The sequence below is a fragment of the Vidua macroura genome, chromosome 2 (genome assembly GCF_024509145.1).
Source record: "Vidua macroura isolate BioBank_ID:100142 chromosome 2, ASM2450914v1, whole genome shotgun sequence".
Taxonomy (NCBI): domain Eukaryota; kingdom Metazoa; phylum Chordata; class Aves; order Passeriformes; family Viduidae; genus Vidua; species Vidua macroura.
The window spans coordinates 73,117,654-73,143,693 of NC_071572.1; the positions used below are offsets into that span (position 1 = coordinate 73,117,654).

Genomic DNA, 26,040 nt, shown 5'->3' on the forward strand with positions numbered 1-26,040 from the left:
GGCCCACGCCCAAAGTGTGGCATGCAATTCCATTTACTCACCTTCGTGTTCCATCGAGTTCAACAGCAACATTAAACAGCCTCTGAGCCACCTGATTTGCTGTGGGCTACTGTAAGAGACACCCTCTGTGCTCAGAGCAAACTAAATAAAGCAATTCAACATCTTATTGCAACCCTCTGTATGCAATCACCCCAAGAAGGGATGCTGGGGATTCAGGAGTCTTCTCATGGTATCAGTTTTCCATACTCAAGTTTGTATAGGACTACTTGCTTGGCCTTATATTCAAACTGAAAATAATTAAATGTTGGGCTGATTTTTTGGGGTTGGGGGTTTTGGGGTTTTTTAACATAGTTTCCTCATAACTAATGCAAAAAAGGAAAAAAAAAAAAATCTGTGTATCACATCCATTTCACAGGTCATTTATCACAGCATCTGTTTAAGTGAAGAAGCTTTCCACAACAGCTGAGCAAACATCTGGATGGATAAAGGAAGACAACGATTAATTCTCATTACAGTCTCTAGTTTATACAGAAATAAAAAATTATTATTTCAAGACTATTGATCCAAGTCTATACACACTCGTAGAAGTTTCTATTGTACAACTGGCTTAAAAGGAGAATTTGTCCTTGCAGTTGATCCAAGCCCTGGAGAGAACAAATATTTTAGACACCTATCCTAGAGATCAATAATTAAGTACCAACTTTGAAATCAAAACTTACTGTTCTCAACATCTCATTAATTGACCATCATCTCCTGTTGAAATTTCATTAGTGGCAATTCAGCCCAGAGTGATAAGCAGTATTTGATTTACACTTTGATGATAAACAATTATAAGAATTTAACAACTGAAGAATAAACACATTTTCTGCTTTCAGAGTTGCAGAAAAACAGTAAGAAATCTTCAAGAATGAGTGCTCCAACTCAAAGTTCTGCATAAAGCAGTTGCAGTACTTTGAGAAAAAAAGAGGGGGGAAAATGAAGTTTGAACATTAGGATTTACATCCTCAAAGACTTAAAATATATTTCTACCTCATTCTCAGAAAAAGGTAAGACGAAATGACCCTGGTGCCTAAAAACAAAAGGCTTCCAAGCAGTTTGAGTCTTAACTGCACAAACAACTACAAAACAGATGCTGCTGCACAGATCTTTGCCAGCTCTCAGTAACACAGGTACATTCCTTAATTTCCCACTCCCTATACATGCAAAGCTTTAGGGATATGAGAGTATATCCAGTAATTTCATTGCTGTTGCTGAATTCCAAAGTGTTTGCAAGACAGGGCCTATATTTTTAGGGCTCTGTTTGAGTTCAGTGGTTCTTAAGATCATATCAGCTGATAACCACACAGACCTCGTCACTTGACTGTCAACCTATCTGAAATAAATACAAAATAAAAAGTAAAATATACAGGTGTAATTGCAGCAATTCAGCTTTCCTCCTACTCATCTGCCTTTAAATGCTGTGTTACTGCTGGGGTGCTGCATTCAAGCTTTCTAAACACAACACCATGGCCAGGATCAGCAGGATCAGGTATGAACAGCTGTTTCCTCAGCTCAAACACAACTCACCTTTAGAACTACTCTTAAATATTCAGATGGAGGGACAAAAAGGGGCCCCTGGACAGTCTCATTCCCAAATAAGACACATCTTCAGCTCCAACCCAAAATGGTTTTAATTGACACCATATCCCCTATATAAAGGAAAACTCCAGAACTTGGAAACACAGACCAAAGGGCAGCAAGCAACAGATGCTGCCTGTCAGCATTGCCGGAGCAATGGCAAACCTGTATCCATACACAGCTCTGAGCCACTGCTGCTCATGTTGAGCAGTTCAGAACAAGGCTGGTCACTTCTTACTTTCAGAAATGCTGAACCTACTACACTTGTTGATCACTCTGCAATTTTTATTTCCTTGCAGACTTCAGCAGATTATTTCCACAAAAAGACCATGTTCACTGATATTTTAGCAGGCACCAGCTCAGGGAGAGCCTTCTCCCTGCTCAGGATAGGTTTTACTCTTTCTTCCCCTCTGGGATCACTGAAGCTGTAGAAGTTCAAGAAAGATGCCAGTTTTGCATTCCGATTGAAAATTGTTTTAATACTATAAAACTCATTTGTTCACATATTTTGTACAAAAGATGAGTTGTTTTCTCTTAATTACAGGAGAATCATTTCAAGCTTGAGAATTCGGCTAAGTAGGTCCAAAACAAAACAAGACTGGGTTCTACTGGTTCTGGAGGGTCCCAATTCAGCTCACCCAAGGTCTCTTTCCAGTTTGGCTCTCACAGTTATGGACCACCTTGATGGAAAATACCCCACATCATCATTGACTCTTCGGAGGCTTGTAGTGAATTCGGCACCGCTCGTTAAATACCTGAGATACCAAAATAGAAGAGCAAAAGTGAATCAACCCCATCCAGGAAATGAGCAGAACTTCACAGACAGTTCAGGCAACTACTTCTTCATGTAGCACCCATCTCAAGCTGCCCAGCTCTGAGGTATCAATAAATGGCACTTACCAAGACATCAATCTCCATCCACCTTCACTCCTGGCTTTAGTAAATCCAAAGTCTGCAGCCTGAGACTGTTGGGAGACTGCACAGCACTAAGTGTTCTCCCTCAGAAAATGCAGACTCTTAATCCTGGCAGGCTGTTACCATCAAAAATGCTGATGCCTTTTTGCTTTTTAAAAGAGAGGGAAATAATGATGGGAAGGCTCCTGAATGGTTGTGTTCTATTAGGTTCACTCTGGCATTCAAATTTGGGTGCTGTATTCTTGTCTTTCCTGAGCAGGAACATTTTACATTGGCGTGACAGCCAAGAAGAGGGGCAAGGGCTCCTGAAAGCCACGTGCACAACTTCCAGTGACCTGCCTGCCTGTGCCAATGCTGCCAGCACTCCCTGCAAAGGGCACAGCACTCCTGCCTCACTCACCTCTGGCACCTTCTCTAGGTAAAATTTAGCCTCCAGAACTGGATACTGAGGATCGTGTATATTTAGCTTGAACTGCTGCCAGCCTGCCCTAAGGAGGGCCAAGAAACGTGACTATTTAAAGTAAGGCAGTCTGAATCCAAAGCAAAACACACTGGCTCCCACCAAGGTTGCAAGTGCTCTTCGTAAGCCATTCAGTTATTTATCAGTTTTTATCCAAAATTGTCCAGCACAAGTCCTGAAAGCGACACAAGCAGCACCTGACATCAAGCTGAGGCTCTGGCAGGCTGTTTGTTGGTTGTCCCACCAGCATTCCCACAAGAGCATGTTTTGCCAAGCTGTCCAGGGATTTGGCAGACCCAAGTGCCTGTGATCATCAGGATATGAAGTTTCATGAACTCTCCCAATGGCTTTATGTGCAAAGTGAGTGATCTTGTCATTTTGGGGAAGTTATCCAACACTTTATATAAATACACAGTTTCAAGCTCTATCTTCCTAGAATCTTCTACAGCAGATCTTATTCACAGTTCAGAACCTATGGCAACTTTAGCAAAAGTGAAGCCTGGAGCACACATTAGGTACAGCATTGCTTCTCAACAATTTTGGAGCAATTTTCAACTACCTTTCAAATTTAATTTATTTAAAGAAATAGACATGTATTACAAACTGATTCATACTGCAGAAAACGAAAGCTGTGATACAGTTTCTTTCACACACAGTAATGTGCAGCCATTATGTTACTATATGGAAGGGACACCTCTGGAAAAGTTCAGATGAGGAAAAGGTTTGAGATCAGTGATAGGAGGAAACTGTAGAAATTAAGAGCAACAGCATGAAGTCCAATTCAGAAACATTTTACTCATAAACAAATCACACCATTTTTTGTCCATTGTCTGTTAATGACATTTTAATTGAATAATGTCTAAAAGGGTGCTGGAAATACTCTCTAAAGCACTGCAAGGGTCTCTAGCATCAAACAACACACCAGCTTGCTTGCTATCATGCTAACTTTCAAAGTATCTTCAACAGTAACTCCACAACCTGTGGCAGGAAGATCAACACTGCACTCTTACTAACACTGCCTCCTACTTTTAGGATCATTGGCTCACAGGTCTCAGTGTGTTTCTCAGGCCATTTAACTTAATTGGTCTACCTGTGAAGTGCTATTCTCATTTATCAGACATTTTTCAGGAAAATCAATGGCTGAGAAACCTTAATATGCATGTTACTACGCAAAAGTTTGATTTTGCTGGCTTTTACGTATTTGTATAAACCACTCCAACAATAAACTCCAATCTGGAGGTGCTGGACAGAGACTAATGCAAGTGTCTTGTTTGAAAGTCAATTCCTTGTTTGGTATCATCCAAATTCCACATGCATTTCTCTAAAGCAGTATCTTCTGTATGCCACTGTTGCTACAGTCAGCCAGTGTTTAAAAATCTGTTTTCTAATCAGATTTTTCCAATTAGTTTTCAGTTGTTTAGGATTAATGGAAATACACAAGTGTACTTCCCAATCAGAAGTCTACAACAGTGAAACACCAGCCTGCACACCAATAATCACTTCCATGTAACAAATTGCATTCAGTCTGCAACCATGACTGGTTCTAATTGACATTTTAACAGGCAGCTAAAGGAGAAATTTATGTGTATATTCAGAGCACAGTACAGCAGAGCTGGAGATAAAACCCAGAAATATTTATCTCTCCAAGCCCCACTCTGAACACTGGCTGAGGAATACACCAGCAGACTAAAGTACCCCTGCACCATGCATACCCTCACTGTTTATAAACTCTCCATCTTTAGGAAAAATTAGACAGTTCTGTCACCAGTAAAAGCTTAATGAAACTACAAGAAGTCTCTGGGATCATTACTAAATTTAGTGCTTGAGAATGAAGAGTAGGGTGGGGACTGTTCCCCTGTAGCACAGACACTGTAAAATATTTGCCCCTGGTGACCTGCAGCATATTGTTGTTAAGGCTGTGGCATTGCTTAATCAGATCTGAGTGGGTTTAAAATTAAACAGAAGTGCATGCTTAGCTTTTTTGGGACAGTACAGAGGTGTATTGATGACAAAGCATATGCAGAAAACTGTGTAAATGCTCATTTCATCAGCCTGCACTGAGGTTACAGATGAACAACCAAGACATAAAGCTGTATTGGTTTTACACTGGCGCAATCTAGGGGACTAAAATCATGAAGTAGAGATTAAAAAGGAAGGTGCAGCTAGTAATATGGCTATTTGCAAAAATCCTTTTTGCATTTAGAGAGGGAAAGAGGTTCTCTCTGCAGTACTGAAAGCTGTGAGAAGCTACATCAAACCAGAAAAGGATGCCAGATGTGAAATGCTGCAGTGACACAATACAGCCACCTCAGAACTTAAGCTCAGTGCTAAAATCACCAGATAGACTTCAGGGCCATCAATCCAGAGGGAGATCTGCACCCTCTGCTGACACAGGAGAGCAACGGCAAGGCTGCCTTTTGCACCAGGGAGTGTCTGTTCATGCCTGAAGAAACTCCATCAGGAAAAGCTTCAACTTCTACAGCCTCACCCTCCCCTGGGCTCTGCTCAGAGTTGTGATCAGCACTAGACACAGGCAAATGTGAAAGACCCTTCTCTTGGACATTGTTAGAGGCCCTGAAAAGCTTTTCAGAGAAGTCACCACAGAAAAGCCTACAAGTGTTCAGCCACTGGCAAGGGGGAGAAAGGGACACAGGGAATAATCCACAGTCCTTCCTCCATGCTAAACTAGATGCTTTTCTTCCCTTAGCAGTGCAACAGAAAAGCTTTGATCTCTCCATCCAGAACTGGGAAAATTACTGACTTGAAGCATTTCCCCCAGCAGTGCCCTCATCTATTTCCAGTTAACCTACTTCACAAGGCACCAGTCCCACACCTCCAGGGCAGGACTGTCTGTTGGGACAGAACATCATCATTAAATGACTGAGTACCTTCCAGCTTCTGTCGTTTACCACTTCTTCAACATTGAGCTCCGACTGCATCAATTTCAACTGCAGAAAATAACAGATAAAAGGGTTATTGTCAAACAGGCCTCCCTGCAGCCTTCAGTATTTACTACCAATGCAACTTTCCAGCTCCCAACCCCAGCACCAGGTGCACACCTCCTCTGATGGTGCAAACCAAAGGGCACGATGTATAATCACCCTGGGAGCCTATCCCTTCCAGTCAGCCAGACTCAGAAAGCAAACCTGGCAGTAGATCCTGATGACTCATGCTCTATTCCTAAATAATGCCCATCAAGATTTGCTAGCAATTAACTGATTAACATTGATGGCTTCACAGGCACAAATAACTGCACCTAATGCAAGCACTGAGCAAAGGGAATGCCAGGGCTGGGGTTAGCTCTGCAGCCTTGAGTTGCCACATTAGAGTCATATGAAGCTGGCAGCAAAGCTAGGAATCCAGCTAGGATTCTGGATTTAAAACTAAGGTATGAACAGACCCTCTCTGCTTCATTTGCCATCTACTAAGTGCACTGACTAAAAAGGGTTTGCAGTCTGATCATGTGTTGCTTGTGCTGTCTGAACCAGTTAATTTAATGTCATCACTGCAGTACAAATCAGCTCTACACAGATGCAAAAGCTCTGGCAAGAACTACCACCAATACACAGTTCTTGAGCACTCACTTGACCACTGAGAAGGATAAGAATCTCTTTGTTTCACACCTATTAGAAACCCTGAGGGGCACGTGTGACGGTTGTGTTTGGGTAATTTGGTCCTGAAGAGATTTAAGAACCATCTGCCATTTTGCCCAAATTTAGGATGTATTCTTGTTGGAGTCTTTAACAGAACAGACAAAGAGTCAGAGTTTATCCATTTTCAATACGTGGTTCCAATTAGAAGCCTGGTAAACAGGTGCAAGCCAAGAGAGCAATCCCACTAAAAACCCTCCAAGTAAGATATCCAGGGACACAGAGTTGCTACAGCTGTTGGATGCACTTTCCCCAACTCAGCAGGACTTCAATCTGTTTGAAATAACAACGCAGCATTCAGAGTGACTGGATGACCAGGATAAGTCTCTATAAAATAAATACTCAGAAGATCTTTAGTAGTTCAAAGAAACTACCCCTCCAGTTTTCTCATTCAGTAACCCAGAAGTAATAATTATGCATTAAGTCCTCCAAGTTGTACAACTAGCAGGATGAGAGAAACACACAGAACAAGGGAAAAGAGATCTGTATTGCAAACAAGTGTATAGATATTTGAAATTCCCACTCTTAAAACTAGGATGTGTTCTGTCAAGATAGTTTTTCTGACATGTAGAAAAAACACAACTCTCTGTGTTTCGGAGAGCCAAAAAAAAATAAACAAAACAACCAAACAAAAAAAAAAAAAAAAAAAAAAAAAAAAAAAAGCATGGGATCACACCTCATAAGGTCCAAGTACAAATCTGACTGACATGATCTAATAAAAATTTCTGAGCTGTGTCTAAATCATGAATTGCTTTTAACATTTAAAGCCACCTCCTATCATTAAACACTTTCATTGTGATCCTCTCAGTGTTTTCAGTAAGAGATTTCGGGCTCAGTAACTAAATTATTTAAGGAACTGCCTGTGCTAACAAAATTTGTAGAAAATACTAAGCATTCCAAGCTAATATCCATGCTTGTTCAATAAGTGAGGCTTTAAGAATAAAACTGCTCATCTGCCACATGGTTCTCTCAGTATCCTTTTCCTTACAAAAGGGACCCTGGAAGTGAGGAGAGAACTTCAATGGGGTTCCTTTCTCCACTTCTGATACTCAATCCCCTCTGGTCACCTCTGTTAAAGTACTTCCCACCCACAGGCCAGAAGGCTGAGAGGGCATTTGCACATTAGAATTCTGTATGCAAACCCAGAAGTCTCTCTCTCATCACAAGGTACTCCAAATATTAATCCAAGAAATACCAACCAGCAAAAAGGTTGTGTAAGTGGAATTCAAGGTTGCCTGGGAGCATTTTGTAGTGAACAGGAAAAGTTAAGCTGTGCCTCAGTGGTGTCAGTCAGTGAAGGTTAGAATCCATCACAGGAAAGAATGTGTGTTTTTCTACAGCATTCATGTAAAAGAATCTCAGGAAATGCTCCAGCTGCAGGATAAAAGCAGCTCTCTGCCTTGAGGCCTTGGGAAAAATACTTCTCACAAGACCCAACAAGAACCTTGGAAAAGACTGCTTGACTCAGGATCCACTTCAGGTTCTCTCCATCACACTGGTCTTTCCGTTTGGGAAAGATATCCACTTTTTCCTCTATAAGTGATCTCTCAAAGGCTCCACCACTCACCTTTGTCTGCTCTTTCCTGAGTTGCTTTAATAATGCTGCATCTTCATGGGCCTTTTCCCTCTCTTCTTTGAGAGTTTTCACTACAGCGGAAGTCTGAGAGATGCAGTTTTTGATGATTCTTTCTCTATTGGTGTGAGCATCCATTAACTAAGTGGGGAGAAAAAGAAAGTCACAGTGACTCATCAGAGAATAAAAACCTCCTAATTATAAGTTTAAATAGACACTTTCTAAAGTCATGGTATTGCTGTGCCTACAGAAATCCCTTTGAATTCATAATCCACACGTGGGAAACAACACGGCTTTGAGCAGCAGCTACTCTCAATTTAGACTATCCTGTCATTCTTGCTTTTACCAAGTTGATCAGAAGTCAAAGGTAAACATGAGGAGTCTTGCAGAGCAGCAGAAAAAGCAAGCACTCTTTTAAAAAGATCCTCGAAGGATCAGTATTGCCAAACAAAGAACTGCCCTGCATGGTTTTAAACTGAAGCAGTGTGTGGAGATGTTGAGCAGGACAGTTAGGAATACACAAAGCAGGATCTACCAAGGCAGTGTTTTCCTCAGACACTGAGGATGCTTTACTGGCCACTGCACACGACAAAGCAGCAGGAAGGGAGCTGAAAGTGGAAGGCGTGCACACTCACAGACTCGTACAGCTCTTTACACGTCTGGCCAGGATCAACTTTCCCCACAAAGGAAGCTGTTGGAATTGTAGTGTTTAATTCATGAACAATTCTATCATCGATTGTCCTCATCACCCTGAGCAGCTCCTGTATTAAAAAAGAGAGAGAGATACTCAGTTATATCTCTCAGAAAAGCCTGCTACAGAAAAATTTGCATAGTTAAGCATTTTAATAGAAACTAAATAGGATTCCTTACAAAGAGTTAGAAGCACACCGAAGGAGCAATCCCACATGCAGGAGTATGTGCTGCAAACCACTGAGTTTCCTTGGCAGCAAAGGCCAGAGCAGGGGTGAGTAACTGATGCCCCCTGAAGTCCCCTGGCCCTGCAGGCAGCATGGACAGGCTGAAGAGCCTGTGCCTAAGTCCCCGACCCCACTTCCACACAGGAAACTGGGACCAAATCTGCACCAAAACAGCAAACTTTGAATAAAACCCCCCCACCATTCTGGGGGCCGTGAAGATGAGCTGGGGGAGGTTTAGGTTGGATCTCAAGGAAAGTTTTTCACACAGAGTGGCAGAGCAGTGGAACAGGCTCCTCAGGGCAGTGGTCACAGGAGCAAGCCTGACGGAGTTCAAGATGTGTTTGGACACTCTCAGGCACACGGTGTGCCCCTTGGGGTGTCCTGTGCAGGGCCAGGAGCTGGACTCGGTGATTCCTGAGGGTCCCTGGCTACTCAGGATATTCTGGGATTCCGTGTTCGAGACACAGGCCGGTTCCCACGGCCCCGCCGGCCTGGGCCCGGCTCGCACCGCCGAAGACACGGGTGGCACCCCACGCTCCCTTGAACGCCGCGGAGGCGCCCGCGGAGCTCCCGCCGCCCGCGTGGCTTCCGCGCCGCGAGCGCTCCGTCCCAAGAAAGGCAACTGCGGGGAAGGGGAGGGGTCCGGCCCCGCTCCTGCCGGAGGGAAGAGGGAAGGGGAGGGGGAAGGCCGGACCCCCCTCCCTTCCCGCCGCATCCCGCCGGCCGCCAGCAGCGGGGTGACCTCGCGCACGGGGCGCGCGCTCCCGCGGGGCCGCTCGCCGGGGAGCGGCGGGAGCGCGCGGGGCGCGGGAGGGAGCGGCGGCGGCAGCGCCCGGCCCGGCCCGGCTCGTCCCCGCCCGCCCCGCGCGGGTTACCTGGAATTCGGCGAAGTCCTCGCAGCTCGCCGCTCCGCTGGGCGCCGCCATCCTGGATCGGCCGAAGGAGCCGCGGCGCCCAATCCGGCGGGGAGCCGGGATGACGCGCGGGGCGGAGCGGGGCGGGACCCGCCGGAGCGCGGCCCTCGGCGCAGCGGCCCCCAGCCGGGCATCTCCACCGGCAGCGGCCTCGCGGCCCTTTCGCTTCCTGCAGCCGCTGCGAGAGCTCCGGCCGCCCCCAGCGGAGGCGGTGCCGGCCCCGGCGGCCCCGAGCGTCCCGCGGCGCGGCTGCCTCCAATCGCGGGCCCGGGGCGGGGCCCAGCGGTGACATTGAGCTGCGCCCGGCGGGGCCGAGGCAGCGCCATGTGGGGCTGCGCTGGTGAGCGAGGGAGGGAGGGAGGGAAGGGGGGAGGGAGTGACCGAGCGAGCCCCGCGGCCGGGCCGGGGCTGCCGCCGCCGCTTCGCCTCCTCCCCGGGACCCCGAGCGGCCGAGCGCGGAGCGGGGCGGCGCCGGCCGGCGCTGCGGCGGGAGCCAAGCCAAGCCATGTCTGGGGGGCCGTGTCTGATGGACTGGCGTCCAAAACAGTGACAGGAGTGGGGCTGGGCCTCGGTTTCTCTAAAGAGTTTGAAAAAGGGCCGGTTTCCTTGGGGGTGTCGCCTGTAAATGTAAATTATTGTTTTTTCAGAGCGGGAGTATATTATTCCTCGAAAGTAAAGGGCCTTAGGAGAGACACCTTCAGACAGTGTAACAAAGTAAAAGAATTCATTTTGTACTTTTTAAAGTGCCCTTTTTGCCTTTCTGAGATAGGTTGGTTGGTTGGGGTTTTTTTCCCGAACTTTTTCATTATATTAATTAATGCATTAGAAGCACCTTCTTTAAAGTATGTGTTCGTATATAAGGTGCCCTGGCCTTTTCTAATGTGCTACAAAGTCGTTACCTCTCAGTGCTAAATATTCTGCTTTTTTGACTTGACTCTGTCAATGCTTTTGGGATGTGACAAGATTGGTAGAATGCCGGTGTGCAGTCCTTGAAATAGCACCATCCAAAGTGTATCTGAAACATATGTATAGATTAATTCCTGGAAATTGTAATGTGTTTTAGAAATTGCTGGCAGGACATTATCTTGCTTTTTTTTTTTTTTTTTTTTCCCTAAATTAATTTAATGGCATTCACATTTTTCTATATAAGATTACTGAGCAAGCTCAAGGCATACCTTATAAGCAAGTTTTAATTTCTTTGGTAGGCTATTACAACTAAATCTGGTACTTCTTGCCTTCATTTGTACCTATTGGTTTTCTTTCTTTTTTTCCTCTTGTGTTAAAAAAAAAACCCCAAGTGCTTCCATTAAAAAGCTAGTTCCCACTTTCTACTGCTCTGAGTTAAATTTGGCCTCTTTGCTTCCTCTGCTTTCTCTTCCAGATAGGGCTGTTAAACTGCTGGGAAGAAATATTCCCTCCGTTCTGAGGATGACCACAGGAGTGGACCCAAAGATAAGCAGAAGGCTGTGCATTAAACCCCAGCAAGACGTTCAGTCAAAGAGTAAGAGTCTTTGATAAAGTCATGGAATGTTTCATGCCATGGAATACTCACATATCCATGCTGCAGCCATCTAAACAGGAATTTGGCTGACATAGGTGGTCATATCCCTGATTTTGTGAGAGTTCTGGTCTCTAGACTGAAAAAATGGAGCATTAAATTTGGTAAAGTCTTGTTTTCTAACAAAAAGCCAGGGGTCAATGTTTCCACTTGTGACGGTCACACAGCATTCACTTTGTAGCAGATCACCAGAACCTTATCTAGTGAACACTCCTACACTGAGGCTCCTCAGCTCTGCCCTGGAACTGCTTCTTCAGCCCCACTGTAAACTGTTCATGTTCAGGAATGTTGTGTGAGATAAAAGGCTTTTGCAGTTTTTCAGAGTGCAGCCAGCTCCAGCTGTTCCAAAAACTGAATGTGCCCTGCAGGGAAGAGTCTGAATTGTTCGTGTTTAAGGGTGGAGCTGGTAAGGGAAATCTCAAGCAATTAAACATTTTTTCACTATATATGGGACAGTTTCTGTGCTCCCTGTATCACAGGTTCCTTATGGCCCACCCATACAGGAGAAAAGGAGCACACAGATGTGAAGCATTTGGCATGACTGTGTTAAAAACATGAATCGGCTGTACTGGGTATGACAAAAGGTCTCCTTAAAAGTGTGATGTCTCCAGCAGGGGCCAGTAAAGGAAGTTCCTTACATTTTTGTAAAGTGGGAGTGGTGACCTACAGCAAGAACCTAAGGAATAGAATAGGAAGAGGGTTCCTCTCTACCACTGCCCCAGAGGTGGCATCTTGGTGTTTAATAGTCCTCACAGGATTTTTTTTTCCCCAACAAATTTTCCCAGATTCCTGAAGCTGGGTTGGATGTATTTTTAGCATTCACATTCTTAGAGAATGTGAATGATAAAATTCCCTAAGAATTTCCTCTCTAAGAAGAAATTCCTCAGCTAAAGTCTTGTGTTTGTTTTTTAACCCAGTGTGCACTTTTTTATAATCTGATTTTCCTTTATTCAGTACCCTTTCCAAACCAAGACCTCATTAAAACCCACACTCCCAATGTCTCTTACAGTGCTCTCTGCTGGGCTGAAGAGAGCTTCAGTCACTGCTTTTCCAGACCAAAGGGTCTCAGTCTGTGACACAGTTTCTTACATGGTGACCATTCCATACCTGTGCCTGTTCTATTTCAGCTCCCTCTAAGTATTTCCCATGCTTTTCAAAAAGCTGGAGTGACAGTTTTACACAGAGGCTCAGTAATGCTGTGTTGGTCAGAGTTCCTGATCATTGACAGTTACGCTGTTTTCCTTTCTGTTACTTGCCAGAACCACTGTGGAACCCCAAGGCCTTGCTCAGGCCTAGGTAATGATTTGTAAGTGAGGGCAGAGTCTGTCACTTGTGTGTGAACTGGAATTGCTTCCTGTTTATGGACAAGGGAGTTCCCAGGCCAATTCATTGACTCTGAGTTCTGAAGCCCCATGGCATTTTGGGCTCAGCCCTCTTCTTTATGTTTTTGAATAACCTGGTGATGTCAGCAAACTGTATCCACTCCAGTTCCTAGGTAATTCATGAATCTGTGACGGAGAACATGGCCATACAGGATACTGCCTATCGTTTAAAAGGAAAAAGCTGTCTATCTTGGCACTTTTTTTCTTAGATATCAATGCTATGTAATATATGAAAAGCTTCCCATGTTACATTATGGATATTTTGTTTATGGAGTTAGAAAGACTGACCTGAAAATTATGTGTCCAGTCTTTGCCCACAGTCATCTGTTTATTTTTACCTTCAGATAAAATCTTACACTGCCTGAAAAAGTTAACATTCTGTGATGTTATATTGGCTTTTATTGTTATTGTGCAGCATGTTGGCTTTTCTATAGCTGTTCCATTTTTTTTAAGGTTTTTTTTTAACCTTATTTAAATGAAATAGAAAAACAGTGCTGGAGCACCTTCTACATATTTAGACCTGTAGATGCAGAGGTTTTGAGAAGGATTTGGCTTTCCTTACATGGCTTCAGTTTAATTCATATTTACACATTTGTTAATCTGTGATACAGTTTTCATTCTCTAACCACGTCTAGCAGTCATATTTAGCAATCTGCATTGCTCACCCTAACTGGTTTTGTTACAGCTCTGACCATCCAGCCTCTCTGACTGTTGTTTTTGGTGGTGTTTTTTTGTTTTGTCTTTGTGTGTTTTGTTGGGGGTTTTTTAGGTCGATCTGCTTCGGGAGTGCCTGGATACAAGCCTACACTCTGGGAGAGAAGGTTTTTGTTGTGGGCAGGCCATTTCAAAAAGCCAGAGGATATTCCAGAGACTGTCTCGTAAGTGTCGCTTTTGAAGCTGTAAAAGAGACTTAGTCTATGCAGAAATAAGTTACTTGCATGCATCTCCAGAGTAACTTTTCTAAAAAGGAATGGGTTTACACAGCTGAAAAACCGTACCCTGCTGTGTTTGGTGTATCATCCTTGTAGATGAAATGACCTCAGCAATTCTCTTGTGCTAAGATAATTGATTTTTTGATTGTTTTTTTCCTTTTTTTGAAAAGGGCTGACCAGCATTTATCAGTTGTTTCATTAAAAAACCATGTCAGATCAGTTAATTTTTACTCTTCTCTCACAATTAGAAAGCTTTTTTCAAACATTAGTGTGAGCTTTTTCTAGTGTTTTTCATTATATGTCAGTCTCTTGCAGTGGGAAACTTTCATATACAGCTATAAAATAACTGAAACTCATATAAAGTATTTATTAATGAATACCTAAAGGGCATGGGTCAACTTCCTTTACTGTTGGAATTTAAACCAACAAACAGTGTTAAGGCTCCCTAACTATGTATAGTCAAAATTTCCCTGTTCCTGCTGAGTCCAAATGTCAAAAGCTTTGTCCAGTGTGAAAAGTAGAAAATAAAACTGGATGTTCTAGTTTGGACACCAAAAATAAAGATCAAACTTATCAACAATAGACAACTATTAGTTTAAAAAACATTCCTAGTGGTAGTATAGTTATCTTTTAAAACATGCTCGTAATGCTTTTAAATACATGTATTTATTGACATTAAAAAAAAAACCAGTAAATCTTGCACTACTTGAGTAAGAAAATGATGTAGCTGCCCTCTTACATATTTTCTGTTTGTTTGGATGCACCACGTGGGAATTGAAAATCCACCCCTATATTTAAATGTATCACAATGAATGAATTTAGTTAAAAGTGGAATCCTTCCATTTTGTATTGAATCATTTTTCTTAAAACTACATTTGAAATACATACAGGAGTAAATTATTAAAACTTAGTATCACTTCTTATATTTTTGCACACCAAACACTTGTCATTAGTGTTTTTAAGAAAACAAGAGTTAGCAGAGTGATTGATTTCAGTAGTTTATTGAAAGGACAAACCAATTTCTGATAAAAGCTGACCATTTCTGCAAGTGCATAGGGAATTCTTTTTATTTAGATAAATAATTCAGCCAAATCTGAGAAGACAGTTGAGAACTATAAAAGCACAAAAACTTGTTTTTTCTGTTCTGAGATTAATTAATTAATCTGAGATTAATTATGTGTTGTAAGGGCTTGTGCTTTAACTCAGTAATCTTGTAAAACATGGTGAAGCAACCCATTTATTAAACAAATGTTAAACTTAGCCACTGAACTGATTTAAAATGCAAGTTGTGTTTAGATATCTACCTTTTGCTCTTGTAAATTCTTAACACATCTAAGGTATTTTCAAAATTAACTAGCAAACTTTTTAAAATCCTACTGCTGTGCATTTCAGCTTAATTGCAGCCTGCACTCAAGGCTTTCACTGCAGATTATTAGCAGAAACAAATAACCTGGATGCTAAAGTTAGTTTCATTGTATTCATTGTAGATGGATGTGTTTGTTCCCTATGATCAGAAATCTTGTATGCATATCAATGCTCTGACAAAAACAAGAACAAAACTTCTCAGCTCTCAGGTCCTGTGTGATTTACCATGCTGAATTACCATGGATCCTGAAGTATCTTTTTTTTTTTTTCTTCCAAATGTAAGGATCAAAATGTGGTAACAGATTCTATATTCACTCATGTTTATGTACAGCAATAATTTCCCAGTTCCATTAAATCCATTCTCCACATCAGTTTGGGGGTATAAGTAACCTAGTTTGATGCATTTATTCTTTTCATTACACAATGTTGGTGGTTTTCCAGTCTTCTAGAATTTTGTCATGTGCCAAATATAATCAGTCAGAGTATCAGCCCTCCTTGAGAAGGGAGTTATCTGCCCTAAATTCTGCAAGGAGAGTTAATATACAAGGTCTTTGGTTGTTGTGGAAAGCACTTCTAAAAAGCATTAATGCTTCACTGGTCCTTCTTCCATTGTTCTCTCTAACACAGACTTAAAACCTGCTGTAACCAAGATGTCATTTGGGTAGAATGACCTTCAGAGTTAACTCAAACAAAAAGATCTTTAGTTTTTACTTTCCACACAGCTGGAAGGTGTCAATAACTGCTACTCTTCTGGTGGAAGACTTCTGGTTTTTAAAAGATAACAGCAGAGTAGGCAACACATTTCCCAAAATGGTGGTATAGCTATTGGTGTGGCTAGCTAAGCACCCTAAAATTAAAAAAAAAAAAATGTAAAGAGTTCCTCTGTCCAGAGCTCATACAAAAGCTTATGATCCTCCATGCCTCCTTAGTTTCTCAGGGAAGCAGATCACTTTAGGACTATTTATTCAAGCAGGAGTGGGGACCACTGGTCTTTTACCAAGCCCTATTCAGAATTTGTGAGTGTTGCATTCAGCAGCCTGTGTGTCACTTATTGCACTTCCAAGTGCAATAGCACTTTCCTGTAGCAGAGGAAGCACCTTGCTGGGAAATAAGACTGCCTCATAAATGAAACCACTGTGAAGTTCGGGCAGAAGACGTTGCTAAAGCTGTGCTAATTCTTCCCTCTGCCCAATAAACTCTCAACTGTTAAAACACCATATTTTGGGTTTTACCAGACTTCTGCTATTGGGAGAAAAATGCATGTTTTACTATGTTAAATACATAACAATTACAATACAGATGAGTTTTTCCTGACTTTGCAGATATTGGAAGGTGGTAGTGAGCACAGACGGAGCTGACAGTAAGAAAAATATGGTATTGGTTAAACCATTCCTCTCTTTTTCCTGTTCTTTCCATAATGAGCGTACACACTTAAATCCTGCAGCCTTCCTCCTTTGCATTGCAGTCAAGTGGTCTGCAAAGGCACTATTTTAACAATAGAGTAAGCCAAGTTTAAAAAGTTTTGCTTGTTTCCAGCTTTGAGAGGAATGCCTGTTACCAAGTATCTCCCAATGTAGTTAGGAATCAGCCTTTCCTGTTCTTGTAGAACTTTTTTGTGCAAAGAGCCAAATGCTGTTAGCATTACACAAAACTACCAAGACAGCGCACTAGGAGAAATTAAATAATTAGCCAAGTGAATTATTTTGGGTCTCTGATAATGAGTCTGTTCTTTTACTCTTTCTTGAGGCTTGAAACAGTGAGAGCAGCAGAGACCGCCCTGCGTATCAAGTTCAGCTATTTCATGATTGCCTTGACAATAGTGGGATGCATCACCATGGTGATCAGAGGGAAGCAGGTAAGCACAGAATTTGGGCTGATGAGAGCAAATAAACCTTCATTTAAACTTCTTAGTTCCTCTATGGATTTTTAGTACTGTCTTGCTTTGAGGGTTTGGTGGTTTGTTTGTTTGTTTGTTTTGGGTTTTTTTTGTCATTTTATCACTGAACAAAATTTTAACAACTCCTCCTGGTTCCCCAGAAGTGACACTCATTGACTAATTCTCATCAGAAAAGGATGATGTCACCTTTAAGATGCTTCCTTAAAAAAAAACCAAACAAAAACCCCTGAGCTTACAGCATCTGTGTGGCAGAAGAACCTTATTTGTTATGCTGCCTCTCTTCTGATGACAACGTTCAGGTCTGGTTTCTACGGACTACTGTGTTCTAGAGAAACCTTAAAAGTAGTGACAATCTTAACCCCAGCACAGTGAGCTACTGAGTGTCACCTGACATTTCCATCAGGATTTGTCTATTACAATGAAAAGGATGCAGCTCTCTGAAATGAAACAGTGGAAGGATTTTTCCTGGTTTTAATAGCAGAGATCAAACACTGATGATTCCCAGAGCATTTTCCTCTGTACTGGAGAAGTATGAATGCAAATACCAGGAAGAGAGGACAGCTACTTTGGAATCCTTGTTTTCAAAGCAGCTGGAATTATTTATGTTTCCTGAGATGAGCTCAGTTGGCCAGAGAATGGTGCTAATAAAGCCAAGGTTACAAGTTTGATCCCACAGTAGGCCATTCACTGAAGAGTTGGAATTGATAATCCATGTGGTCTCTTCCATCTCAAAATATTCTGTGAGTCTGTGATAATGTTTAACTTTTGATTTGTTTCTCTGTCTTGTGAAAATCAGATCAGTATTAAATACTGACCAGAAGCACAGAATGTATCTGCTAGTGCCTCGAAAAAGGGGTTTAATTTTTTCCCAGAGAAGTAATTACTTTCAGCCAAAATAATCTCTCAATATTTTATTTTAACCCTCTTGGCTTCCTGGCCTTAAAGCTGTGACAGATCTGCCTTGGTAAGGACAGGTCAGGTATTTTGTAAGTTATTGACTTAAGTTTCAACTTCATGGTCCTTCAGGTGATAACTGATGATCTTATTACATTGTAGGGTATGAAAAGACATGAATCTCTTACGAACATAAACTTAGAGAAGAAAGCCCAGTGGAAAGCGGAAGGTGCATCTGCTAAACCATAGAGGAGGAAAAGAAGAGATCAAGGACTGGGGTACAAAAACACTGACAGGAAGATATCATCCTATCTTTCCTGTTTGTTAAGTTCTGTACACTAAGGTTCAAGAAAGAATGAATATGCTATCCTGTAATTAATAAAAGCAGAAATACCTATTTTCTTTTCCTTATAACTGCCCCTTTCTTCCAAACTCTTTTTTTCATGGTTAGTGGGACAGGACACATGAGCACAGTGGAGGAGAAATGTAATTGTTTCACATGTGCTGTGCACCAGAGCATCTTTTAAAGTACTGCAGGACCTACACCTGAATTCTTGGTACCAATCCCCTGCATGAAGTCTCATGTTCTTACTTACCACTTACAGGAAGGTAACTGTAACACAAAAGAAGGGTCCATTTGGTTTCCACTTGTACATTCCATGCTTGTAGAAAAAACAAAAACCTTCACTAGCCAGCCATCCACTATCACTGACTATTTCAGGTCAGCAAAAATGGAACTGTATTTATTCTGTATTGGTACTGGCTACTTCAAGTAATCCACATGTTCTTATGCAAGACAGAAAATTATTAAGGCAGCCCTTGAGCCTAAAGTTACTGTCTAACCTGCATTAACATCAGCAAAATTATCCTAAGGTATTAGCCTAATTCCCTGGTCTAGGTCTTGTTATTCTGTCTGCATTTGTTTAAGGGAGGGATAGCTTCCTGTGAAGAACTGCCTGCCTTCAAGAAAATGAGGAAGGAGATGAAGAGTGAAATAGCATTCCAGAGAACCATGTGTTGCAGCTGACATCTAAGAGTGGTCCCAGCAGAGCTGGCAGTGAGATGAGAGAGAGAACATCCCAGCTGAGGGAACAGAGATTACTATTTTCAGGAATACTGAGCAACTGCTTCAACCTGTACTGTCAGATTTACCAGAGACACACGAGTATGAGAAAGTCAATAAGGCATCCCTGCTCTCTGGTACTAAGCTCTTTCTTTATGAATCTCATTTAGATTTATGTGTATTTTGCTCTTTTAAATTACTAGACCCACCTAGAGATCACCTGCCTCAAGAGTACTATTACTGGCATTGAGCCCAGTCACACACTATTCACGTTAAAGAGCCCACAACAACCAGGGGAAATATTTTCCTTTCTCCTTTCACTTAGTCTGTAAGGAAACGCAGATTGGAAGTGTCAGGACTGCTCAAAATGTTGCTGCCCAGCACTGCCCTCCTGACTGGCCCTGGGGACTCCAAAACCACAAGAGACATATCAGCTTAACAAAATTAGTTTGTGAACTTTCTCAGAGATAGAGGGAGATGATTTTTGTTGTACCCCTAAAAATTAGCAGTATTGCTGAATAATCAAAAGCCCTACAAAAATGCAGGGCAAATCTTCACTAGCTGCTGCAGTTCCATCAATGAATTGCATTTCTGAGTACCACAGTGAGATGTAACCCATCAGACAAGCTGTGTAGTCAATTCCACCACAGAAGTCACAACCTTCAGGTGATAACAATGACCTGTCATCAGATTCTCTGGATGGAAGCTATCATAAGTACACTGTCAATCAAGCAGAGCAGGATTGCACAGATTTGTCCACTTAATTAGCACTGAATGCAAACCATGTTTAATTTCACTGCAGGTATGTGAACAGATTTTCCATAAAAATTCTGGTTCTTGGCCACACCAGTAGGCACACAGGTGGGAACCAAACAAAACCTTGCCCAATTACATGCCTGTGGTAATGTATGTACTAAATGACACCAAAAAAAGAGAACGTGCATTTCAGGTTTCTGTGAAGAAAAAGCTTGTGATTTATCCTCGGGAATGGCAAAGCTTAAAACTGTGCATCTCAAAAATACCACCCTTTCAACACACCTCTGAGTGCACTCTGTGAACAGAACTGGCAGGTTCCTCTCCTAGTTTTGGCAATAAAACTGTTTGGACTCACCTAGCTAGTATAGTATTTCAAATGGAAATATGCAAAACACCACTTCAAAAGCAATACTTCAGAGCAGCAACAGTAACCAGTTTTTCATTTTACTTAAATTTCTATAAGCTTTATGCAATTTATTCAAAAACTGAAGTCTGGTCCAGTGGTTTGACAAAAGCTCCACATATCCTTCTGCCACCCTGGTATCTCCATTTCAGAATCTGGCATAAAGACTCCACATCACTGCCCAACTTTGTGTTTTCTTTCAGCTTCTCCATAGGCTCAAGTCTCAAACCAAAGCCCAAGACAATGGGCTTTGTGTGGTCTCCAGCTCGCTCCCAGCCACTGTACTGTTTTCTCTGCAAGTAGCTGGGTACTATAAAATGATGTAGATCTTTCTCAGTAAGGCAGTGAAAGGAACCACCTCTTTCCCGGTGCGATGGTTTCCAAGAAGCACTTCTAAACGCAGACAGTGGTTACAAAACCAGCACATGTTTCTGGCTGAAGCAGCCAGTCCAGCTGACTGGAGAACTTAACACCCCTCAGATCACTGAGAGCTCACAGCTTCAGCCCAAAGCCTTTCAACAGTGCACAATGGAAGGAACATACTAAGCCTGAAATGGTACCTCATTTTCTTTCTTCCCTTTGGCTTGGTCTGAAACACCATTCCCATTTATCCAGAACAGTCCAGTTTATCAATCCTATACTATGTGCCTTATTACTGTACCTGGTCCAGAGGCAACTGAAGTTTCCCAATGCAGCAATCACCTGACAACTCCAACACTGCATCAGTGGAACGTGCAAGAGCCACAGCAGGACACGGCCATAGCAGCACACAAAGAAGTCTCACTTACTTTTCTAAGACTCAGGCACCTGAAGAAACACCTTCAAGTCTAACACCTTCAAGAGTACCAGTGGTGTGTTGTGGCAATTTTCAGAAGCAAAAAAAAAAAAAAAAAAAAAAAAAAAAATCACACTGGAAGAGATGGGGATTTACTGTAAGCTGGCATAGAGATCAAAGTGTAGAGAGCTAAGACAGCTGTTGTGGAAGTCCCCAAAGAAGCAGAGAAGTGTATTGCCAGGAGCACTGTCACATGTAGGACCATGTGGTGCAAACTAGTTCTTCAATAGTCTTGGGTGCTGACAGTAAAAAAAAAAGCAGGTCCAAGAACATGTAGGTCCAGGGTCATTGCCTTCCTCCCTTCTTCTAACATTAGGCAAAGGGTCTTAAACCACCTGTATTTGGTTGGCATCAAGGAGCAAACAGGAATTTAGGAACAGGCTGAAGTCTCTAGGCAGCAGTTCCCTCAAATGATAGTGTGATATCCTTCCCAGGAAGTGCTGGCCCTGACTTAGTTACTGAGCTTTCAGTAACCTGCTCCATCATCCTTTGTACCCTCCTGAATCCAAGACATTGACCTTGCCTACCATTTTCCACTGAGAACTTTACCAACAGAAAGAATGATGGTTCCTGTTTGCTGCCCAAACAAAACAATAACTTTAATGGCATTACAGATCTGTGTGCTGTACTGCTAGATAGCAATTCCAGGCAGTCCTGCATCTTCCTTTCTCTAACACTCAGTTTAAAACAGACATTGTTAAAATCTCAGTGCAGTTCTTCCACCTCATTCCTGATGTTTCAAAAAAAAACTCAATAAATTCTCATTACCAGCCTGTGTTGCTTTTGGAAGACACTTAGATCGGATCTCCACAAGCAGACAGAAACCAATGCGAGTATTTTAATTTTGAAGAAAACATGAGACACTTTTCTACCATTACATGCTGCCTGACAGAGCTAAGAGAAGAACACAAGAACTCCAACAGCTCCCCCACTTACCCTCTACATGAGACCATGCTGCCTCTTATTTAGACAAAAACCAACAACAGATCAATCAAAACACAGTGTGACCTTCAGAAAAGTGGCAGCTAGAGGTGTTCTCTGAGATGGTCCCTATCTGAGCACATCCTTCAGGAGAGCAGAGAATACTGGTTTCAGTGCTTCTAGCAGGGGGGACAGCCACACAGAACTGTGTTAGGAAGCAGTGTTCAAGCAATATGATATAATGATCCTCATACTTTCACTGGCACTTTTCCTCCAAAACAGAGTCCTTCATCTGTGGCATGAATGTTACTTACTAGATGGGTAAAGTTACACTACATGTTTGGCTCTGTTAGAATGCAAGTAGTTTACTTGCCCTTGGCTTACCAAGTAATTCTGGTCAGTCTGTATCAGTGAGCTTTTCCTTTTATAACTCACAAGTCTGATCTCCCTTCTGTACCCATTTAATTTGCAGCCTTTGTTAGAAGTAGATTTTGTTTCTTTTCAACCTATTAATAAGGCTAAGTAAAGCAATGCCAAGAACTGGTTGCTGGAAGATCCTGATGGAAATACACTCAATTAAGCACCATTTAAAATTACATTGAGACCTATGAATTAGCCACATTTTAATCCATTTAATGTGTGCCATGTTGATTCTTGTATTGGTGTGGTTTTTGCTCAAAATATTATGCAGTCAAATGCCTTACACAGTCTAAGTATTTAGGATAACAGTATTACCTGCATCAACCAGGCCTGTCACTTCAAACAAACATACCAAGTTTAAAGATTTATACTTATCTGCTCTGAATTCACATATCCACGGCAAAAGTAACAAATACTGGCCAGGCTCCTTACACAGGAAGGCACACCAGTCAGCTTAAATGGACTCTTTTTTAATTCACTCATTTAGAGGCAACTGTCATTACTTTCTTGGGGGGCAGGGGAGGGAAACGCCAATGCACCACATTGTTTTCACTAGCCTGGAAGAGAAAACACTTATATATATATAGATATATAGGTATGTATATATATACACACACACTTTATGCGTGTGTATATATATGTGTGTGTGTGTATATATGTATATATACACGCCAGTGTATATATACACAGAATATACATATATGAATATACAGAATATATGCACACACACTTTGCTCAGATTTGTTTACAAAATATGTAGCATTTTTATACCATCCAATAAGAGGTACATGGTTTTAAACAAATCTTATAGAAATGACATGTTATTGGAAATTTACACGTAAAAAAATCCAGCACAAAAAAATCCAAAAGCTAAAACAAGATTTTGCTACTAATCAGTGCTTCTATCACCCTTCAAGAAAAGAGAAACACAGTTATTTATATGTGATGTAAAGGCAACATTGAGGGTTTTTTTTTTCTTTTTTAAATTAACCACCAAATTTAACCCCCTAAAATTACAAAGAATTGAAGTCCATTTACAGATCAAGTGCAGTAAACTAAATGTTCCTTCAGCACAAAGCAGCACTAGAGAAAATAACTGGGAGAAGGAAAGTAGAGGCCAACTGGCTTAGCTAGGGAGGCAGCAGGTGGCTTCTGCAGTGGCCACACAGGTCAGAGTCTCCATCCTGAAGCAAAGACAGAAGACTTTATTTAAATAATGGTCACACAGAGCTGATGTTCAGGCCTTTGCCTAGCTTCTTTCAGCAGTATGACAAATGACTTATATGTTTTTATAACTCTGTATCCAATGGGCTGGTTTTGCTTTTGCAGTGGCTTATCACTGAGAGGAGTCATGAGGATCTTGAAGACAGTTCTGCCACAAACATTTACCACAGGTACATGACGCTGCAGTTGCCAGTGGCGATTCTGAAATGTTTACACTGGACAAATGTGTGTTCCAAGCATCCAAAATGGCTTGAAAGAACATAGCCCGATGCAGGGGGCAGTGGACGGCCTAGGGAATCCATTGCATTCTCTGAAATGGAACTGCCACTTTCAATCAGGCGGCATCTCCCCAGATGTTAAGTTTGGTGTCAGTGTCAGCTGAACTCAGTGAGGAGTGGCTGGCCTTTGCATCAGAGGTCTGTGATCCAAGCAGGTTGCAGAGCCAAGAACATGCTGCTAGCAGAAGGGCAGTCTCCAGCTGCACGCGGCAGCTGCTATGCAGTCAACGATGCCTTACAGATGTCACCTGGAGGAACCATGTGTTCCATGCTAATTCACCTGAAATCTCATCAACAGTGAAAGGGGAAAGTGAAATGAGAAGGCCAGGTGGATACAGATGTAATAGTACTGTCCTGCAAATGTAGTGTCATTTCAGTTAAATAAGGGCCTTGACCAGAAGGACTATATTCCATCAGGTGAGTTGGAGAGGAAGCTCTTGTCTCGTGAAAATGAAAAGGAGATCTAACACTCCGTGTGCCAAGTTTTACAAATGAAGATTTCTGTATTCAGAAGTTAACTTTTCAGAAGACAAATCTGTTCAAGTCACGCTGTGTAAAAATGTAAAGAGGCAGACAGGAACTTTTCAGACATAACTAGAATACTGGGGACCAGACTAGAGCATGGAGCCAGAAAGGGCTTGATCTTTAAGGAAGGCCCAGCTGGATCATACTGTGCTGGCAAGCAGAAGTGGGGGCAGTTTCTCCATTCTAGAAGCTCTTTTGGAAAGTCATTTCTGGGGAGGTGTTACAAGTGACCTATTCACAGGTTCTTTTTTAGTGGATGGAGAGGAAAAACTGGGAAGGTATACAAATCTCCACTCCAGTGGTCTGCAATCCAACCTGGGAGCTCAGTGTTGAGACGGGGCCAGATGTGTTCAGTATTCCTAAGAACCAAAGAACATGTCCATTGCAGCCTGTTGTTGCAGGGGAAAGAGAACTTACTCCATTGTTTGTAACATGTTTCTCATGCCAATAACCCCAGCTGGCACATACAGCAAGGTAGATGCATTGCGTGTGAAGGTTTAACGCATCTCTCACAGCTGTCCAAAGAGGCATCCAGGGAAGAACGTGAGGGATGAATTCAGCTACGTTCTCAGAAAGGCTGAATGTCTCCCTGGACTGCAGGCACACTCTGCAGCAAATACAAGAGAAAGGCAGCCTTCTCTTGGATGCCAGGAGTAGGGGGCCAAGTGGAGGAGGGATTACTTTCCTGTAATAGGAACAGGGAATATCTCAAAGTATAGAAAGGTGCCTCAACTCCACGAAGATGACAGTGGAGAGATTCAGAATCTAGAGGAGAAGGGTGATTCTGGCGACCCCTTGCCAAGGAGGGGGCATCCTGCCACGGAGAGCCAAAAGTTTTCCAGACGTATGTAAGAGCATGTGCACAAGGCAAGCGAATGAGCGCAAACAGGGTTATGGAAAACATTGAGAGAATCACTCCACGGGTGGCTTGTGGCTCGACAACAGGATTGGCTAGGTAGAGGAGCACACAGCACAGGGGCACCTCAAAGCTGGAAGCCTTCCATGGGAGCCTCACACTGCTGGAAGATGTATTGTTGCTGGTTGAGATCCACTTGTGGGGCAATGCTGCTGTCTTCATCCTCTGTTCCAAAGTAGTGCTCAATCAGATCAAAGGCCTTCTGATAAATCTCTTGATTCTCATGGCTCTGCAGGAATTCAATCTTGTCTAGGCCTGCAGAGAAAAGCAGTACATAAAAGTTACAGCTCAGTCAAAGGATATGACCATGATAATTTTCAGTCTCTTCCATTATTCTCTCCCACCTTCAGAAAGAACAGGCCCCTCTATGGAGACCTGCATCCAACTTGTACTCACCAGAACCAAGGAAAGCCAGTTTGAACTACAGAGATCTCTGTAACTGTGTTATGTGTTCCATATTTTCGGTCTGCCTTTACCCTTTCACTCAAAAATTAAATCAACAAGCTTGAATGGGTAAAGAACAAGGCCTCAAACTCAAAGACTTTTTCTGAAGAGACTTTTAGGATCGTGTTTTCTAAAAGTGTGTTCACAGTGCTTTCTTTAGGAAGACAGTGACTACAGAATC

General features: G+C 42.4%; 3 protein-coding genes across 6 annotated transcripts in view; 1 reads left to right on the top strand and 2 right to left on the bottom strand.

Annotated features, from left to right (window-relative positions):
- Positions 1-2,075: 2,075 nt before the first annotated feature.
- MIX23 (mitochondrial matrix import factor 23) lies at positions 2,076-10,084 on the bottom strand. 2 transcript variants are annotated; one of them, XM_053972123.1, is made up of 5 exons: positions 10,008-10,084; positions 8,851-8,976; positions 8,210-8,356; positions 5,881-5,940; positions 2,076-2,372 (listed from the first exon to the last, which is right to left on the bottom strand). In XM_053972123.1, exons 1-5 carry the CDS (start codon positions 10,056-10,058, stop codon positions 2,322-2,324), a joined length of 435 nt encoding a protein of 144 aa, XP_053828098.1. In that variant the 5' UTR covers positions 10,059-10,084; the 3' UTR covers positions 2,076-2,321. The 2 variants fall into 2 exon arrangements, with proteins under 2 accessions (XP_053828098.1, XP_053828099.1); XM_053972124.1 differs by lacking the exon at positions 10,008-10,084 and adding an exon at positions 9,086-9,172.
- Positions 10,085-10,218: 134 nt separating this feature from the next.
- FAM162A (family with sequence similarity 162 member A) lies at positions 10,219-18,471 on the top strand. 2 transcript variants are annotated; one of them, XM_053972126.1, is made up of 5 exons: positions 10,219-10,386; positions 11,428-11,547; positions 13,756-13,864; positions 17,030-17,138; positions 18,237-18,471. In XM_053972126.1, exons 1-5 carry the CDS (start codon positions 10,371-10,373, stop codon positions 18,321-18,323), a joined length of 441 nt encoding a protein of 146 aa, XP_053828101.1. In that variant the 5' UTR covers positions 10,219-10,370; the 3' UTR covers positions 18,324-18,471. The 2 variants fall into 2 exon arrangements, with proteins under 2 accessions (XP_053828101.1, XP_053828100.1); XM_053972125.1 differs by lacking the exon at positions 10,219-10,386 and adding an exon at positions 10,667-10,760.
- KPNA1 (karyopherin subunit alpha 1) overlaps positions 14,904-26,040 on the bottom strand; it is a 59,505-nt gene continuing 48,368 nt past the window's right edge. For both annotated transcript variants that reach the window (XM_053972120.1, XM_053972122.1), the window contains exon 14: positions 14,904-25,670. In XM_053972120.1, coding sequence (XP_053828095.1) covers positions 25,483-25,670 — 188 coding nt within the window. In that variant the 3' untranslated portion in view covers positions 14,904-25,482. The remainder of the gene's footprint in view (positions 25,671-26,040) is intronic.